Genomic DNA, 20156 nt, shown 5'->3' on the forward strand with positions numbered 1-20156 from the left:
ACGTCATCTGTCGCTGTTTTAATAGCGATTTCAGCTTATAGTGTAGGTGACAAGAGACGGCGACCGGGGGCGTGGCCGTGAGTGGTTCGCCCTCATTGGCTGAACTGCTCACGTGCTGCTGACAAAAAAAATATTTCCATTGACTTCCACCGATTGTGGTTGCTGTGTCGCGCCAACTATAGACGCATGCGACGGATTAGTCTTGTTTTCGCGCTACGCGCCGTTGCCTGTAGTCTGGACTATAAGCGCGGCCTAAGGCTGAGCTCAGACAGAAGGCGATGCGACGTGCTCGAGCTAACATGAGCACGTCCGTTGCAAATTTGGGTTGTGCGGTGGGAGTTTTCAAACTGAAAACTCCACCGGCGGCAAGTGCAGCGTTGTCGCTGCGCCATTTTGCCGGCACAACCCAAATTGAAATTCGGGGCTACAGTCGCATGACGCGAGCTGGTTCAGCCAATAAAAGATGAAACAGCTCCGTGACGCGTTCGTTACACGCCCCCGCCACGCCCCCAAATGCCGCAATCTGCCTCCTGCAGTTTGAGCACAGATCGCTGTGCTGCAGGAGCGAGCAGCGGGGGCGCGAACGCTAGCAAGCTGCCGTAGTAGCCTGTCTCAGTGAGCCCTAAAGCGGTCTCACATTTTAATCTGGCCTGTAACTGCTACATACGCCTATAACAGGATTCGGCAACCTGCGGCTCCCGAGCCGCATGCAGCTCTTTCCGCTGCTTCTTGCGGCTCTCTGCAGGTTTCCGTCACCCAGCTGCTGCCTCTCTCCCTCACTATCCTGCCGGAAAACCTAAGCAGGCCTGATCCGCAGAGGTGGCCTGCTGGATGGTGTCCCCGGAGGTGCCTGTCCAGGCAGCTTGCTGTAGACTGGTAGAAGGGAGGTTCCCCTGACAAGCACCTCCCGTGGGCATCTTTCAGCAGCCAGCTCAGCAGGCCCCCTCTCTACAAGTTTCAAACAGGACCCCTCACTCTTCCAGGGCTGCCGGTACACTCAGATCCTCTCTTCCAATATCCCTGTCCCCTCTCTCACTCCCCATCTCTCTCTCTCTGTTTCCCGTTTCTTTCTCCTTCCTGTTTTTCTTCTCTCTACCCCCACCCACACTCCCACCCTTTGTCTCTCCCCATATCTCGTTCTCCCACCCCTAAGGAACACACAATACAGTGTGCGGTGTGCAGATTAATGGGGGGGGGGGGAGGGTGGTGTCCTGCTCCTTTCATTTGATCTGGGCCCCAAGATTTCTATTAGTGTATGTATGTATGTATATATATTGTATTGGGGGGGGGGTTGGGTTAGTGTGTGTTCATTTGGGGTGGGGGATGTGTATGTGTTTTGTTGGGGAGGGTAGTGTATGTATGCATGTATATATATATAAAAAAACTAAATAAAGGGACTTATTATGAGATGCATTTTATCCCCCCACATATTTTGTTGTATGTTAATACTTATACAGCATATACCTATTGGTGTGTACAGTATATGTATGTGTTTGTGGGGGTGTAATATTCATAAATGTGTTGCAGCTCTCGGAATATTTTGGAGAAATATTTTTTTAATAAAATGGCTCTTATTCCTTGAGAAGTTGCAGACCCCCGGCCGAGAACATATATTATCTTTAAATGTGTATGCAATGTCTTGTATATCATGTATAACCCTGCTCACTTAATGTAACTATGTATTTATAACCATGTATTTGTCATCATAACCCAGGACATACTTGAAAAGGAGAGGTAACTCTCAATATATTACTCCCTGGCTCTTTGTGTTCTTCAGAAACAGACAGAAAATAAGCACCGTTCCCACTAAAAGTCGTTTTAAAATGGAGTTGCTAAAATGAAGTAGCTCCCAATCTGATGATATAAATGCAATGTTGTGCGGCGACATGGGATGAGGAAGTACAAATCCCAAACTGGCAGCAGGATCATGTGTTATAGGGTGTTAGCCCCTTTTCAGACTAGACCTACATCCTTTGCCTTTAAAGGAAACTACATTAATTCTTCACTGTCAACATATCTTCCTACAGTGCATCTGCTGATCAGCCACAGCATTGTTGCTGGTGCTTATTCATTACATTTCCTCTGCAGCGTGAGAGCTGTGAAGACTTCCTCTCTGTACTGATGCACTGTAACAGCAGCCCATGCTGCCTACTCTCCCTGCTGCCACATAACCTCCCCTCCCCCGGAGTTACTGACAGGAGGACACTATCAGAGGAGGGTGTTGCTAAGGAGGGCGGGGGAGACCCAGGGACACCCCCCCCTCCATGGGCAGCGACGCCCCTTTCCAGTGGTTTTTTTTCCCCCTTAACAAAAACATGGGCTCTGCATCAAGTCATCAGGCAGGCAGCGTGTGTGAGGTGACAGTAGCCAGGGCAGAGGCAGGAGGGGCAGGACAAGTGCAGGTAGAGAAACAAGAAAGGGAAACCTACATTGCCTGCTCGGATAATACAAGGTCTGCAGATGATTTGCTTTCAGGAATCTGGTGCTATATAAAGGAAGAAGCAAGTTTTTTCCCCCAGCTCTGCATACAAGAACTATGTTGTGCTATTGCTCTGAGACATAATCAATTCCGGCTGATAGATTCTTCGTAGTGTCAGCTCATGAGAGCAGCTTTTGCAATCACAGTTTCTTCCTGTTGTCACCATTGCCTGCCTTGCTTGTGAGAAGTGGTGTGTGCCCTTTTTCTGTTGCCAGGCTGACTAGGCACTAGTGCAGAGATGACAGAAGAGAGGATGGGGTCAGCAGGGTTGGGGGAGGAAGAGTTGCACAGTAGTAGTGTCCCAGAAGAAGACCTTGGTGAAGTAGACTCGGCAGCAGAGAGTTCACCTCTCACTGTGGATGAGAAGAAAGAGAATGGGGAGTGGGGCTCTGCGCCCCTGGATGAAGAGAAGAAGACCATTGATGGAGAGCCAGAGCCGCCCATGGACCCCGCAGGGGAGGGCAAGGAGTTTGAACCCCCTGAAGGAGGCTGGGGGTGGATTGTCATGCTCGCATCCATGTGGTGCAATGGGTCAGTCTTTGGCATCCAGAACGCATGCGGGGTCCTGTTCGTGTCTCTGATTGAAGAGTTTGGGTCTGCAGATGATCCACAGCTGAGGTTCAAGACAGGTGAGTGGGGCTCAAGTTCTTTAGAGCAGGGCAGATGGTAGCATTAAATATGACCACGTGGAGCTGTATGGGAACCAGGGGCTATGGTGCACAGTTGTGCAGGGGTAGGCGGTGAGGTAAGTTACTTTTCCCTGACGTAATGTTGTAGGCAGGATGTCACAAATACAACAGTTTGTGATAGTGTGATCAGAGTAATTTGTGCACACACACTCAGGGTCTGTGGAGTATATTCTGGGTGCCTTAATCAGTCTCTGGTAGGTGTGTTTGAAATGTACAGAGCTGAAGTTCCTGGAAAGCTTTCCAACACAGAAAGTGTCAATCCATTCTTGCTCATTGAACAAAGACAGGCACAGCAATCATGCCGCGTGGCCGGGATTTTACCTGCAGAAATTCCCTTTTTTGGTATGTGAAATCTACCAAGTTCATTTCAGTTGCATCCCTCCCTCCTCCAGTGCTGAAGCCAGAGAGTTTGCTATGGATCACATGCGGGTGATGAAATTAGAAGAGCAGAACATAACGTTTGCTAAAGCTGGAGACTTGGCATGGTGATGTGTTTATTACATGGCGTGTCTGCTGCAGGACTCGGGCAGCGAGATCAACATGTTCTTTCCATTGACCCTTTTCACCGCCTCCTTGTTACACGAGAGATATACATTATAAAGTACATGGGGGCTGGATCTATGGTGGGAGGAGGGGGGCCTGCAGCCCCTCCCCCCGCCATGATAGTAATGTATGTATGTCACTGATTTGGTATGTTCAGCACCCACAGCCAAAACATACTGTTCCTGCATGAGTTTGTTATAAATTAGATACACTAAATCACACCCCACTGTAAATTCCACATTAAGTACATGACCACCCCTGTAACAATCATCTGTCTCAGTTGAACCATTTGTATCTACTGGACCTTGGAAAGCACAAGGTAAATAACATCTTTCATTAACACCTTCACTGCTGAACTGGGTCGATGGTCAGCCCTAAATAAAGGCAACCACCTTCCTGGGCTCTAAAATAGGGATTTCAGCTTACAGATATGATGCCTCTCAGGAGATGGGAATATAAAGGCTGTCTATATATTTTAGATCTGATTTAAATTCGTGTTTCTATGCAGTTGGGTAGCACTGGCACTGACTCACTAGGACGGAGGTAATATTATGAAAGCTTACTAAAACACACACTTGGGCAGATTAAGCAGCAATACACACATCTGGGTTATTTTGCGCACAGGTCAGATCCCAGTCCTTTAGTGGATCATAATTACTGCATGTAGATAATCAGCTTTCTTCTCTAGAACCTCAGCACATTCTCTATTCCCCTCCCATGCACTGATCTGCTTGATTCTGTACAGGCCTCTGAGGCTTGTGTACAGCTCCTTACAGACACACTGAACATAAATACTTCCTACATAAATATCCCCCCTGCGGCAGAGAGCAAAAATAGAACAGCAGAGGCTGTGGGATTATATTTCACCCTATGTTAAGGATAATGCTGTGGAGAGCCAGCCAAGTGTTGCCCAAGCATTGTACCAGTACAGCTTGTAACAAAAATGCAAGACGTCTCAATGTTTAGTAGCCTGTCATGTTGCAAATTGCTTTCATACTTTAGTAGGTAATGAAAAAAAGATGTCAATATTGAATGCTGGACAAATTGCTGGAAAATTATCTTAATTAGGCTGTCTTTTCTTCTTCACTACTAAAAGGGGTCGGAAACTGTGCACACGACTTTATGCCATTATGTTGGGTGTAATTAGAGTTTTGAATTGTGACCCCATTTATCAAAGTCTCCCCGGCTACAAAACATGGCCAAATCGGCGCAAAAAACAAAGGCAAATTTATCAAAGAAAAGGAATTCTAAGTGATTGGGCTCTGTTTATTAAAGTCTGCAAAACTTGGGTAAAATTGCTTCTAAGAAGTTCAAAAAAGTTTCCCAGATCTATCAAATGAAATAATCCTATTGATTGCAACTGGGATTCCTTTTCATTGATAAATCCGGCGCTATCATTTTGCAGCTAGGAGACTTTGACACATAATTCAAGTGTGTTATTTTCCTTTAATAAATCTGGGGCATTTTTTTGCTCACTTTTTGCCTTAGGCCACGCGTATAGTGCCCGCGACGGGCGACGTGGCAGGGTGGGACGGGTGACGTCACCCGTTGCCGCTAGCGAAAGTTATATTTCGCTTTGCGCCTGCATCGTGGGCGTACTGGCATTTGATTGGTTCAGGGGCTGTCACGTGAGGCGACAGCCTTTGAAAAATCAAATATTGCCAGCTACCAAAATTCGCAACGCTCCGCTTACTATAAGCGCACGTGGCGGCGGCAATGCATTTGTTTTTGGGCGACGTTGCGTCGCCGTTGCGTCGCCGTCGCGGGCACTATACGCACGGCCTTACACCCACAACCCTAGAATCCAAACCCGCTAAAGCCGCGCTTATAGTGCCGGCGACGGCGATGTCGCCCAAAAACAAATACGACAATGCGATGGAGCGACGTCGTGTCGCAAATTTTGGTAGCTGGCAATATTTGATTTTTTGATTTTTCAAGGGCTGTCGCCTCATGTGACAGCCCCTGAACCAATCAAATGCCAGTACGCCCACGACGCCGCAAAAGCAAAATATAACTTTCGCTAGCGCCGACGGGTGACGTCACGCATCGCCCGTCGCGGGCACTATACGCGCGGCCTAATACATACATACGATACCGTTCTGTGGCTAACAAAGTGACTTGATTATTAAGCGCGGCTGACACGGTACACACACACGTCCAGGGTATGCTACTGGGATTGTGTCCGCATGCAAATAACATGGAGAAAAAAAGCCCCATTGCTACATCCAAGATGACAAAATATATAATAAAATACTTATCTGTTTTTCTTTTCATAAATGAGGGTCATTTAGTTAACTTCTTTGGCCAAAACATTTTAAGCTTGCAAACCACACAAAGGTACCCCCCTTTTTTGCAAGTCCAACACTACTGTACCCTCATAAAGCGCTCGTAACATCACTAATGAAATGAGAACTGTCTTAATAATAATAATAATTTGTGTCAAAAGCAGTGCTATTGGGATTGTGACCTCATGTATATAACAAAAGACAAAAAGGCTTTTTTTGTCTTTTGTTATACACTTTTTGCCATAGTTTCCCAGCCCGGGACACCCGTTTTCCAGGGCTACAATAAGATTTATCCCCACTTTCACTAGACCAGCTTAATGATAGAAACAAATGGGGCAATGCTCGGAGATCAGCTATTCATTTAGGGGACAACACAATATACTCAGTGACTTCAATAGGAGTTTGCGGCCAATAACGGTGTGATCGGACGCTGCAGAATATATTACATCTGGCCCTTAGTGTACTCAGATCTTGGAAAACAAATACTAAAAACATGTCAGCATCTAAATACAAGAGGCCCGATGTTATGTGGTAGCTGGATGATAAGTCACTGTATATTTTTATAAGCATTTTTAGTACTGTTTTGAAAACCCTATTTAATTGTCCTTGGCCGTGTAAGACATTCATTAGTAGGACGATACAGGCAATGATGGTCTGTAATTACTTCCTTCTATCTTTTCTCCTGAATAGGTCATCACTCACAGTGCTCCTCTCAAAAGCCTTTCAAGTCCTTCATATGTGCTTTACGCTTCCCTCCTCTGCAGTCATTTCACATCCTTATAATGCTTTTAATGTCAGAGGTGGTATCAGGAAAACGCAGGCAAAGTCAGGGCTTTGAAATAAGACAGGTCGCATTGTGGCATCCTGCATTTCAAGCCACAGATTTCAGATTGTGTCTATAAAGCCGCTTCCAGGGTGAAGCTGAGCGTGCGTGCTCGGCGCGATCAAACACATTGCGACAATGTGTTTGTCCTCAGGCCGCGCGCACGTGCCCATGAGCGCTGCGCACTCAGCTGCTCGCCGAGACAATTTTTTTTAAATTTGTCGCGCTTGCCCTGGTCACGTGCGCGGTTCAGCCAATGAGGGCGAACCGTTCACGTGACATCATGGCACGCAACCCGGTACGCCACCTTATGCGCGCAACTAGCTGGCCAGGAATCGCCCGATCAACATGAGCGCATGACGTCACGGCGCTCTAGCACCAGCGCGCTCGCTTCTACCTTGGACGAGGCCTTAGAGATTACCCGGTTCGATTAAAAAAAATAAAAAAATAGGATCTACATTTATTAAACATTGGGGCAAAGCTCTTTGGACTGTAGTTTAGAACAATATAAGCAATAATCATACTGTAAGAATGTAGGAGGAGAGGCTTTCGGAAATAAATAGAAATTATAGTGTACAGAACCTTTGCAACCTCATAGATTTTCTTCTTCAAGTGCCTGCAACAAATTTGCTTTTCTCCAGGACCAATACATCTACTTGAACATTGAACTACTTTTTCTTATAGTGCCACTTTTAGTATCCTATTCATTTGCAACATGGAATTTCTACATTATTTGCCTGCTTAATAACACAGTGTGTATAACAAAGCTTGAAACAAGAAAGTACAGGGGGGAAAAAAAGACTTTAGTCCTTTTGGACTCATTCACTTGCGCGTAGTTATTGATTCTACATTGCGCAGATGGCAGTGATTGCAAACCAGACACGGCAAGGTTGAAAAATATTTTTTGTATCTTGTTTGGTGTGGGCAGGTTTTTGTTACTTTTTAACCACCATAAACTAATTGCGTCTTTCTTAGAAATTAGAAAGGAACATCATGATAGTACTTTAATGCTGGCATACCCCGCATTAACGTACACAATGGGACCGGAGCATGTACTGTATGTAAAGCAAAAATGTACTTATAGTGAAGCACTCCCTTTTTTCCCACTTATCGATGCATGTACTGTACTACAATCGTCATATACGTGCATAACTGATGTAAATAACACATTTGTAACAGGCTCTATAGTCTCCCCACTTGCGCACAGCTTCGGTACAGGTAGGGAGCCAGTATTGCTGTTCAGGACGTGCTGACAGGCGCATGCGCGAGCTGCCGTTTGCCTATTGGGAGTGTCCTTAAACCGGGGTATGCCTGTACCAAACTATGTACCCAAGGTGTAAAAATGGGTGCTTTTGTCAGTTTTTACTTCTACCATGCGAATGATTGGAGATGTGTATCAAGAAGGAACAGTTTGCGCACCCCTGTTATAAAGCAAACTGGGGCGTGCAACATCTTCTGGGGGAGGGTGCAGTACTTACAAAGGCCTATGCTGTTCCCCACAACATTTAAATTAAATTCCAGGGAAGCTTGCGAGGCCTCTGTAACTCCCACTTACCTTGTCTCTGGCAGCTTCTCACGGCGAGTAGCCATGGCAACGCAGCATCAAATGACGCCGTAGGGTCATATGACGTTACGTTGTCATGGCAATGCGACGTCGGAAAACGCCAGAGAAGAGGTAAGGGGGAGCGTGAGCATGTGGGGGAGAGCAGGCAGGGGGGTGCAGACAAAAAAGTGTGTGCACCCCTGCTCTACAACATGAGCAGGAGTTTCCCTTTCTTGTATTTGCCTCCTGTTCCATGTGTGAAGTTTGTCATTTGAGCTTTTTGTGTTTGATTTCTTGAGCAAAGAGTTCAATGCCACCTCAAAGCTGGGGAATATAATTGATGCAACCCTGCATACATTTCAATGTAAGATTGCTCTAAGCCAGTAGTTCTCAACTTTTTTTGTATTGTGAACCACCTTCTAGAAAAATCACAGCAGGAGCTTCCAAAGCCAAGTCCCACAATGCCTTGCAGCTGTTGCCGCCGTAAGCCACTGTGGGGCGTGACTTTGGAAGCTCCCGCGTAATTGACTATGTACCCAAGGTGTAAAAATGGGGGCTCTCGTCAGTTTTTACTTCTACCATGCGAATGATTGGAGATGTGTATCAAGAAGGAACAGTTTGCTCTATAACAGGGCTGCGCAAACTGGGGCTTGCAACATTTTCTGGGGGAGGGCGCGGCACTTACAGAGGCCCATGCTGTTCCCCACAACATTTAAATTAAAGGTGTATACCACCCACACAAAAAGCTGCAGTTTGGGGACCTTACTGAACATGTAGGGATCCACCAATACATATTTCGTTGGAAAACCCATTGGAGGCATCTCACGAACCCCCAGGGGATCACAAACCACAATGTGGGAAACAGCAAGGCCTCCCTTTACTGCCCCAATAACTACTCCCCATATCGCCAATTGTGGAGCAAAAGTGATGTCAAGTACCTTGATACATTGTCACTTTTGAGTTATACATTCCAAATGGTGCAATTTGCATTATTTTTGAGCAATGCTCCAATTTTCAACAGTTTATACAGTTTTGGCCCCAAGTGATTTCTCTCAAATCTCTATTACAGACAAGCTTTCTCTGGATTCCTAGAATTGGGGAACAGTAATGTTGGCATCATTCCCATCCGATGTCATCATTTTGACTAACATATGCCGAAGTGATAATCTGTTTCAGTGCTTAACATACATTTGTTTTTTACATCTTGATAAAAATACATTGATCAAATACTGTTCACTTAATGTAACCATGTATTTGTCATCATAACTCAGCGCAGGACATACTTGCAAAGGAGAGGTAACGCAATGTATTACTTCCTGGTAAAACATTTTATAAATAAATAAAATTGAAAGCCGTTAATAATTTTTAGGTGACAGTTATTGAATAAGTTGCTGTTGTCACAAATGTACAGTATGTACTGGTGAGCTGTGGGTGATGTTTTGGTCTACGCTTATTATACTTTGTGATTTTGATTGAGTAAAATACACTGAAAACTTAACAACTCGTCGGGATGTCCTCAGTGATTGCAATTTATGGGCGTTGTGGGAATAGGATCATGGGGCCATATCACCTAAGGAGTGCTAATGCCAAGTATTATTGTTCATTTGTAAAGTGCCAACATATTCCGCAGCGCGGTACTGTGGGGGGTACAGAGTTGACATCAATTGCGTAGACATAAGGACATAGAAATAAAGACAAACAAGCCTAGGTACCGGAGGTAATGAGGGCCCTGTTCATGAGAGCTTACAATCTAAAGGACTTTAAGACAGATTCAAGTCGTAAGATGTCTTACAGTTTAGCACCACTTAGTAAATATGACCAATATGTTCCATCGTTTCTCTATTAGCTCTAGCACAATGGAGAGCTTTTGCGGACAGCTGCTTCCTGTCCTCTCTGTGTCCTAAACATGAACAGCTGCAATCCTACAGTTCTCACTCAGACAACTTTTCGAAAATGAGGAGTGGATCAGTGAGTAACATGAACACTGACTCTGTGAACAATGACACTCAGTTAGAATCCGGGGAACCTGGTTCAGTTCCCAATGTAGATTGTAAGCTCATCTGGGCAGGGACTGTGTCACTAAAACATTAAACCTCTATGTGCTGCGTACCGCGCACTGTACTGTAATAGTGAAGCGCTTTGAGTCCCTTTGGGAGAGAAGCGCAATATGAAATAAAGTTATTATTGCAACTGTTTTGCCTGTGTTACTGTGCTCTTAGTATGACAGGTGCAAGACATTTGCTTATAATATGTCGTAACCTTTGTGTATATCCTATCCAGAAACCCAATCACGGTGACACCATAGGCAGCACTGGCCAAGGTTGAAAGGGGGATATGATTGAAACTTCCAAATATTTAAAGGGGTTTCAACAAGAAGAATATAGGGTGGGAGGTTCAGGGGGAATGTGAGAGTACTTCTCAGAATGGTTGGTGAATTCATAGAAGAGCGCCCCAAAAGAGGTGGTACAGGCGAATACAGCAAGGTAATTCACAACTGCTTCAGATAGACATAAGACTGTCCTAAATATAGAAGAAAGCAAGGGATCAAAATCGGGTCTGAGGTTTTACAGCAGATTGGAAGATAAGCAGACCAGTTGGCCCAAAATGGTTAATTTCTGACGTGTATTTATATGTTGGACACAGCTTGTAAGGAAGCCTCAATACCACATGCAGCATTTATCACCTGAGATCAGACTCCAAAAAACTGTTCATGGTCCCAAGGCTCAACAAAGTATCCGGCCGTTCCTCCTTCTCTTACTGTGCACCCCAAAACTGGAACAACCTACCGGAGACTCACATCCACCACCAGTTTATGTTCTTTCAAATCTAAGGCTGTCTCACATTTTAATCTGGTCTGTAACTGTTTCATACTCCCATAATATATATTTTCTTTAACTGTGCATGCAGTGTCTTGTATATAATGTATACCATGTTCATTTATGTAACTGTATTTGTAACCATGTATTATTTGTCTTAACTCTGTGCCCAGGACATACTTGAAAACGAGAGGTAACTCTCAATGTATTACTTCCTGGTAAAATATTTTATAAATAAATAAAAATAAATAAGATGCTTACTGTGGCCTATAAGACCCTTACAGAGACTATGGTCCAGATCCACGAGGTCCATTAACATGCGGCTCATGTCACATTAACAAAATCAGTAATAGACGTTATTTTTGATGAGGCTAACAATATCCGTAAAGCTAATTACAGCTGAACCCCGCTATAGCGCAGTGCTTAGGGTCCAAAGAATCTGATCGCGTTATATGCGGATCACGTTTAAAAAAATATTTTTTGCTAGCATTGCACCGCTTAGGGGTTCCGTGGCCGCCGGAGGGGGAGAGCTGGGATAACTCAAAAAATATGAGAAAAGATCCCCATCTCCATCCAACATGACAAATAATTAAGTGTTAAATAATATCTGTTATTCTCATGCCATGGTCATTAGTCAATCCTTTGGCCAAAGCATTTAACGCCTGCAACCATGTCACGGTTAATCCTTTACTGCCTGCACATGTTCTCTTTGCCTCTCTACTGGAGAAGAAGTCTCTCAGTAGACTGGTCACCACACGTATAGATCAGGACCTGCCAATTAAAGTGGGATGGGTGAGCTTCACACCAAGGAGGAGGGGACACAAAACTCCCAAGATCCAACCTACATTTAAACACACACAGTCCCTGAAAGGTCACATGATGTTGACGCACTTAACGGAATTCCTATAATATCCCAAAATATAAAACAATTCAGTCCAGGTTTTTTGGAGTAAAAGCAGCTAAAGCCAGAACCTTGTTATACAGCAACAACCACTTCTTAAGGAGTTAAGCTCAGTAATAGCCAAACCATTATATTTAATATTCAAGGACTCCATTTCCACAGGCTCAGTACCACAAGATTGGCGTAAAGCAGATGTGGTGCCTATATTTAAAAAGGGAGCTAGATCACAACTGGGAAATTACAGACCTGTAAACCTGACTTCAATAGTAGGGAAACTACTTGAAGGTTTAATACGGGATAATATTCAGGAATACCTAATAGAAAACAAAAGTATTAGTCAGCATGGATTTATGAAGGATAGATCTTGCCAAACTAACCTTATTTGTTTCTTTGAGGAGGTAAGTAGGAATTTAGACCAGGGTAATGCAGTTCATGTGGTCTACTTAGATTTTGCAAAGGCTTTTGATACGGTTTCACACAAGAGGTTGGTGTACAAAATAAAGAAAATTGGACTCAGTAATAATATATGCACCTGGATTGAAAACTGGTTCAAGGACAGACAACAGAGGGTTGTCATAAATGGAACTTTTTCAGGTTGGGCTAAAGTCGTGAGTGGAGTACCTCAGGGATCGGTACTGGGACCCCTGCTTTTTAACTTGTTTATTAATGACCTTGAGGTTGGGATCGAGAGCAAAGTCTCCATCTTTGCTGATGATACTAAATTGTGTAAGGTAATAGAATCAGAGCAGGATGTAATTTCTCTTCAGAAGGACTTGGAGAGACTGGAAAAGTGGGCAGGTAAATGGCAAATGAGGTTTAATACAGATAAATGTAAGGTTATGCATTTGGGATGCAAGAATAAAAAGGCGACTTACAAATTAAATGGAGATATATTGGGCGAATCCTTGATGAAGAAGGATTTAGGAGTGCTTGTAGACTGCAGACTTAGCAATAGTGCCAATCTCATGCAGTAGCCGCAAAGGCAAACAAGATCTTATCTTGCACCAAACGGGCAATGGATGGAAGGGAAGTAAACATAATTATGCCACTTTACAAAGCACTAGTAAGACCACACCTTGAATATGGAGTACAATTTTGGGCACCAATCCTAAGAAAAGACATTATGGAACTAGAGTGAGTGCAGAGAAAAGCCACCAAATTAATAAGGGGATGGACAATCTAACTTATGAGGAGAGGCTAGCTAAATTAGATTTATTTACATTAGAAAAGAGGCGTCTAAGAGGGGATATGATAACTATATACAAATATATTCAGGGACAATACAAGGAGCTTTCAAAAGAACTATTCATCCCACGGGCAGTATTAAGGACTCAGGGCCATCCCTTACGGTTGGAGGAAAGGAAATTTCACCAGCAACAAAAGAAAGGGTTCTTTACAATAAGGGCAGTTAAAATGTGGAATTCATTACCCATGGAGACTGTGATGGCAGATACAATAGATTTGTTCAAAAAAAGTTGGACATCTTTTTAGATGGGAATACAGGGATATACCAAATAAGTAAACATGGGAAGAATGTTGATCCAGGGATTAATCCGATTGCCAATTCTTGAAGTCAGGAAGGAATTAATTTTTCCCCTTAATGGGGTTTTTTGTTTGCCTTCCTCTGGATCAATAAGTAAGTATAGATATAGGATAAAGTATCTGTTGTCTAAATTTAGCATAGGTTGAACTTGATGGACCTATGTCTTTTTTCAACCTCATCTACTATGTAACTATGTAACTATGTTAGGTGAGTGAGGAAAGCCTGTACAGGCAGTACTCGGTTATCCGACACAATGCGTTACTCAAAATGGCGTGGGATAGCGAAACACGTTTTCCCATAGGAACACTGTTTAAATGAAAGGTTCCGTTCCTGAAGGCATTTTTAATGCTAAAATACACAAAATATTTTACGCAGGCAATAAGATATGCAGCACACACATAAATGATATAGTGCATATACTGTATTATATATATAATATAACAATATATAATATAATATAAAAATATAATATATTATATAGTATAATATATATATATTATATACACATAAACAACTTTGCAAAGCGTCGTAAGAGCGTTGGATAAGCCGTTTTGGCGTTGTAAAAATGAACATAGGTATGCATTGCATAGCGTTGGATAAGCCATTCGTTGTAAAATGAAGCGTTGTAAAATGAGGACTGCCTGTAAAAGAATTTAGCTGGACAACTAGACATCTTATAAATTGTTATTTCATTGTCTGGAAAACAGCCACGCACTCCTGACTTTTACTAAACAGGAAAAACGCGTGTTGTGGCATGTGTGTTTGTGTAGTTGTACTGATATAAGAAAGCAGGCAGAGACAAAAGGGGCAGAGAGAACCTTCAGAGCGGGCTTCACACACAAAAGCTTGCAGCGCTAGTATCAATTTGCCAATGAACTAAGATTTAATTGACCCCAGAATCCTTTTCACTTTCATCACTGTGTCTGTTTCCATCAATACCGAAGGAGTTTATAAATATATTAGGACAATATTCTACTATTGTAATATATGTTGCTGAACTGTAATAAAAGTAGAATTTGTTGTCCGAAATCTGAGAAAGAAGCGTACGCAATACATTTATTTTAAATGTAGGTTCTATTGCAATTACTATTAATCATTACATATCTAATCTGTATTTCATGCTAACTTTTAAAATGAAAAAAAAAAAATGTTCAGTAAACAGAGAAAGTTACAGGTCATCTTTATTATCCTTGTTTTATTGCACTAATTAGGGCAGTGAATCAAAGTTTAATGGAAATACATCCTGGCAGCATTTCTTGTGACACAAAAGAAGGAAATTAGAATGGTTTATTTGTATATGAAGCATCAATACATTCGTTGTGAATGAAAATACAAGGCCTTAGAAAGGCTTTTTTTTTTTAATTTCTAACCGTTGACATTTCCCGTAGGACACCAGTTTAGCGCGTTCCCCTTATGCAACAAGGTGTGAGTAGTGATTGATCAGCTGCTGGATCGTATTAAACATACAGTTAAACTTCTTGCTTCTGAACCATTTTAACGTGTACTGCATCCTTCCTAGATCTCCTCTTTGCTGCCAGAAAGGCCTGCCACTGTGACATGGAAGAGATTAGGAAAGCAGTGTGCTGGGCATTTATAAATGGGCGGACCACGTTTTGTTGTGTCAGCACCATGTTGTGGAGCAAACCACGGGGAGTTCTCTTAGAAGTGTTTGCCCTTTTAGCTTGCGATCCCTAAGAAATGGAGATGAGCCATAGTGCATGGGGCGATGTACCCTCTCAAAGCTCTCAAAGGAGGAAATGAGCAGCAGGGATGTCATTCATGTTTATGTAACTCTTTGTTTGCTCTTACAATCTAGCCTGACACTTCCTTTCTAGTCTTTCAGAAAGTCGCGTGTAAGAATACAAAGTGTGCAACTCAGAGGCCCGGTTCTGCGCTGTCACACTATATAGAAGAATGTTTCTTTGTGACACAGTCAATTAAAAGTGCGTCAGAATTGCCCACCAAGTTCAATTTGGCATTAACTCTTAAAAGGCCATTAATGTAGTTTGCGCAGAACAAATTTGCTATGCATCAACAAAACCATATATTTGATGCAGTATCAAAGGTTAATAAAAATGTATTATTATTACAGTACAGCTATTATAAATATATTCAACTTATAATTAATGTTACATATTGGATGTAGCACTGGAGCCTTTTCTCTTTTGTATTTATTAAGTCACAATCTTAGTAGCACTCCTGGAGATGTCCTTGAACTCCAGGTGGTACCCTAAAGAAATGATCTGTAGTACACACCTGTCTTTTATTGATTGGGCCCATGTCACTTCGAATTGGTTGTCTTCCCCCAACTGGAAGTCGCTGGACACCCTAACCTTCATGAGAATTTCTCTGGCAAGTGACTCCCTCTGGCGCCACGAAAAAGCTTATTCTGTCCGCATCTCCATGACATTTGCCTTGAAAACGGTTTTCCAGGAATATGTTCTTGTTTTCCTAAACAGTGTCTTTTCCGTCTGATGGAATGCAGGGCCATATCTTCTATTTTTACTCTCTTGTGGTCAAAACGTGCTTTTAGCTCCTGACGCTTTACTTATAATCGCATCCAATTTATTCCCAAATAGGAATTCTCCTACAAAGGGCAAGTTACATAAACTGTTCTTTGAAGCTGTGTCTGCAATCCAGTGTCTGAGCCATAGCGCGCTTCTTGCTGTTACTGTACAAGCCATTGACTTGGCTGCCAGTCTCACTCCAGTGATACTTCTGCTATGTAGTCCGCTGCCCACTTAATTTCTGACAACGCCTTCAGAATAGAAGTTCTCTTCACTCCTTTCTCCAGTGCTTCTTCTGTATTAGCAATCCATATCCGCATTGCTCTTGCCACTGATGTCGTTGATATCGCTGGTTTGCATGCTGTACCTGCTGTCACATATGCTTTTTTTTAAAACACTATCCATATTTTTATCCATTACGTCCTTGAGGGATGCTGCATCTTTAACTGGTATAGTTGTTTTCCTTGGCACCCTGGAAATTGCAGCATCAATTTTAGGACTAACTTCCCAGTGTTTTACCTCTTCTTGTGAAAATGGATACATTCTATTAAACTTTTTGGGCATATTTAGTTTTCTATCCGGCTGTGACAATTCCATTTGTATCATCTCCTCGATCACTTGATGAATTGGAAAACATCTGGTTTTCTTCTGCCTTGTCCCGAATAATGTATTTGATTTTTGAACCATTTCTTCCTTATCCTCTAGCTCCAATGTTTCCCTCATTGCCTTTATAAGAAGGTCCACCATTTCTAAAGCAAACTCTGATTCTTCAGTTTGCATTTCTTGCTCTGATGAATCACACTCCCCATCTGACACCTGGTAACACATCAACTCTGATTCATCTGATGAGGAATGTCTTACTTTATCCATGCTGGTCAGAGACCTTGCTCTCTTTTTTGGTGGCTTCACTGCTTGCTGCACTGCAGAATCAACACTTTGTTTTACTGTTTATTTCATCCCAGCTAGAAACGTATTCATCTGTTCATTTGACTCTCCTGCTGCAGGTTTAAGGCAGTCTGCACAAAGCTTCTTGCCCTCTAAGGCTGGCTTGTCACAAGCTTCACACCACTTCGTTTTTCTCTTCTGATGCAGGGACTATACTGTCCCCTTAGAAGTTCCATCCTCTGGTTCTATAACCATAGAACTAAAGTTAAAAATAAATAAATAAAATTCAAATCTATTCCTTTAACTCCTGCAATCCACTCTTAAATCCTTTCGTAGAACCAATCTAAGGACTCACCTAATTTGTGTCAGCAACCCTTTACTTCCAGCGATGTCCATGCTGGCTTCCACACTCCTTTCAGCTTCTTGCAGCTGATTTCTTCTATCTGCCGGGGCGTTCCATGCTGCGGCTGCTTCAAGGCTCCTCTCACACACTGTTCCGTCGCACAGTGACGTCAGCCCAGTCGGAGCTCTCGGCCCTCAAGCACGCGCCCGCCGGTGGGAAGCAGCGCGCACGCTAGAACGTGCACACGCTATGCTCTGCCTGAGACGCCCAGCTCGTCTCTCCCACACCGCTGCGTTCTTAGACGCCTGTGCGGTATGCACTGAACCTCTGTTGCTCAAATAGCCCTGCTGTTCTGCCCCAGCGTTAAGAGATGCTCCGTGGGACTGCCCGGTCACCCAGGCCTGTGTCTTGATACCCACCAGGGCACGTCGATCGGAGCTTCAGTTACACGAGAGACTGAGATTCTCTGGCTTTACTGCACTAATTACAGTCAGGTGCGTCCTTTTTTAACAAAATAACAAAACCAGCTCCTAGCTGAAGGACGGGAAAATGACTAATCTGCCGGCAGTGGGAGGGGCCTTTATGGCCAACCTGCAAGAATTCAATTTCCTGTCCTACTAAGCTGAGGATGGAGTTAACCCCTACAGTGCCCACTGCCATTGTGAACAGGAAATCACTATAGATCCGTTGTAGAAATAGCATATGCCAAATATGTTAGGTAACGGAGGAGAAAGGGGGGCATGTGTGGGGGACATAAACAGCAGTAGCAGATAATCCGTAGAGAGTAAATATAATACCTCTATATCAGGAATCAACCTCGCGACTGTCTTCGCGGTGAAGGGCTTCTCTTACCCCATATTCGACACCGTCTCCAGTTCAACTGGGCAGCCTGCAGCGTTCAGTAGCGCAGCAGAAATGAGATGCAACAAATCAGTGAAGCCTCTGCGTGTCGCTTCAATCCAGAGAGTAATGCAACAAGAGACCCGCAAAAAAAAAAACCTTTGAAAATTCACCAGGGAAATGGAGAGAAAAAATAAATGAATCAAGGAGTACTCCTTGAGAAAGCGCCACTCGGCGTGAAACGCGTCGGAGGATCTGTCTTAGTCTGTTTTGTGTTTTTTTAAGAACGTAATTAATAAACATTTTTTATTTTTCATCACCCCGGTGAGTTTTCAAAGTTCACGGGTCTGCCGCCCTACCAATCTTCTGTGCTCTTGTCTTAATAGAAGCAGTCTAACTGACTTTACTTTTGTTATCAACCCATTATGTCAATATTTAGAAAGAAAAATTAATGCAGCAACAAAGGTAACTCTAGATTCAAAGGCACTGCTGGCGAGGATTAATATGTTACGTCGAAGATTGAGCCACCTGTGCTGAAGCAGGGATATCCTGAAAACCTGACCTGTTGGTGACCCTTGAGGAGTTGCCCACCCCTCTGTTACGTGGAACAAGCTCTGCACTATGGCTTTGATCCTTCAGTTGAGAATAATTGACGGCACCTGCACTTACCCCTTATGTGTCAACAAATACCAGCAAACTCCGAGAAGTCGACAATGACAGAACATGTTAAAAAGTGTGATACTTCAAAATGCGTCTACAAATAATCTGTGACTTTAGTGAGTTTGCTGCACTTTTTTTGAGCTGACTATCCTTTTCTGGTGAGCCTCCAAGGCCTGGGTTGTTCAATGGGTGTGGTGTTCCGTTTGCATAGCAAAGGTACATGCCTGCAAACTGTACAATAATACATCAGGGGAATTTTAAGGACGAGTCTCTTGGGGCCTATGTTTTGTTTGTGAACATTTTCACTCACACACAATGCACATTTGTCAATAAATGTGTCAAGTGTGTCAGTGGGTATAAATGCTTCCACAAGTATGCAAATGTAGATACATTACATGAGAAAACAGATACGACAGTACATGTCACAGTTATCTTTCTCTTTCTGTCTCCATCTCTTCCCCTCTTTCTTCATACAAAAAGAAAAGTAGCAGATACTTCCCAGGGCTGTCTCTTCTAGGCAGTCCCCAGTGGGATTTAATCTGGGCCCGATATTCACTTTTAGTTAGGTTATCAGGAGAGGAGATAAGAGATAGTAATGTGTAATAAAGAGAAGAAGCTGTGTGTGTACGTATGAGTCTGGGGAGCAGGATGTAGGTATGTTTTGGGGGGAAGGGAGCAGGATGTAGGTATGTTCCTGGGGAGGAGGATGTAGGTATGTTCCTTGGGAGGAGGATGTAGGTATGTTCCTGGGGAGGAGGATGTAGGTATGTTCCTGGGGAGGAGGATGTAGGTATGTTTCTGGGGTGGAGGATGTAGGTATGTTCCTGGGGAGGAGGATGTAGGTATGTCCCTGGGGAGGAGGATGTAGGTATGTTCCTGGGGAGCAGGATGTAGGTATGTTCCTGGGGAGGAGGATGTAGGTATGTTCCTGGGGAGGAGGATGTAGGTATGTTCCTGGGGAGCAGGATGTAGGTATGTTCCTGGGGAGCAGGATGTAGGTATGTTCCTGGGGTGGAGGATGTAGGTATGTTCCTGGGGAGGAGGATGTAGGTATGTTCCTGGGGAGGAGGATGTAGGTATGTTCCTGGGGAGGAGGATGTAGGTATGTTCCTGGGGAGGAGGATGTAGGTATGTTCCTGGGGTGGAGGATGTAGGTATGTTCCTGGGGAGGAGGATGTAGGTATGTTCCTGGGGAGGAGGATGTAGGTATGTTCCTGGGGAGGAGGATGTAGGTATGTTCCTGGGGAGGAGGATGTAGGTATGTTCCTGGGGTGTAGGATGTAGGTATGTTCCTGGGGA

The 20156-nt window shown here is 43.6% G+C and overlaps 1 protein-coding gene across 1 annotated transcript in view; it reads left to right on the forward strand.

The window, feature by feature from the left end:
• The first annotated feature begins 2281 nt into the window (after positions 1-2281).
• Positions 2282-20156, forward strand: part of SLC16A10 (solute carrier family 16 member 10) — a 121640-nt gene continuing 103765 nt past the window's right edge. The window contains exon 1 of the mRNA XM_075597628.1: positions 2282-3108. Coding sequence (XP_075453743.1) covers positions 2718-3108 — 391 coding nt within the window. The 5' untranslated portion in view covers positions 2282-2717. The remainder of the gene's footprint in view (positions 3109-20156) is intronic.

Source organism: Ascaphus truei, chromosome 4 (genome assembly GCF_040206685.1).
Source record: "Ascaphus truei isolate aAscTru1 chromosome 4, aAscTru1.hap1, whole genome shotgun sequence".
Classification (NCBI taxonomy): Eukaryota; Metazoa; Chordata; class Amphibia; order Anura; family Ascaphidae; genus Ascaphus; species Ascaphus truei.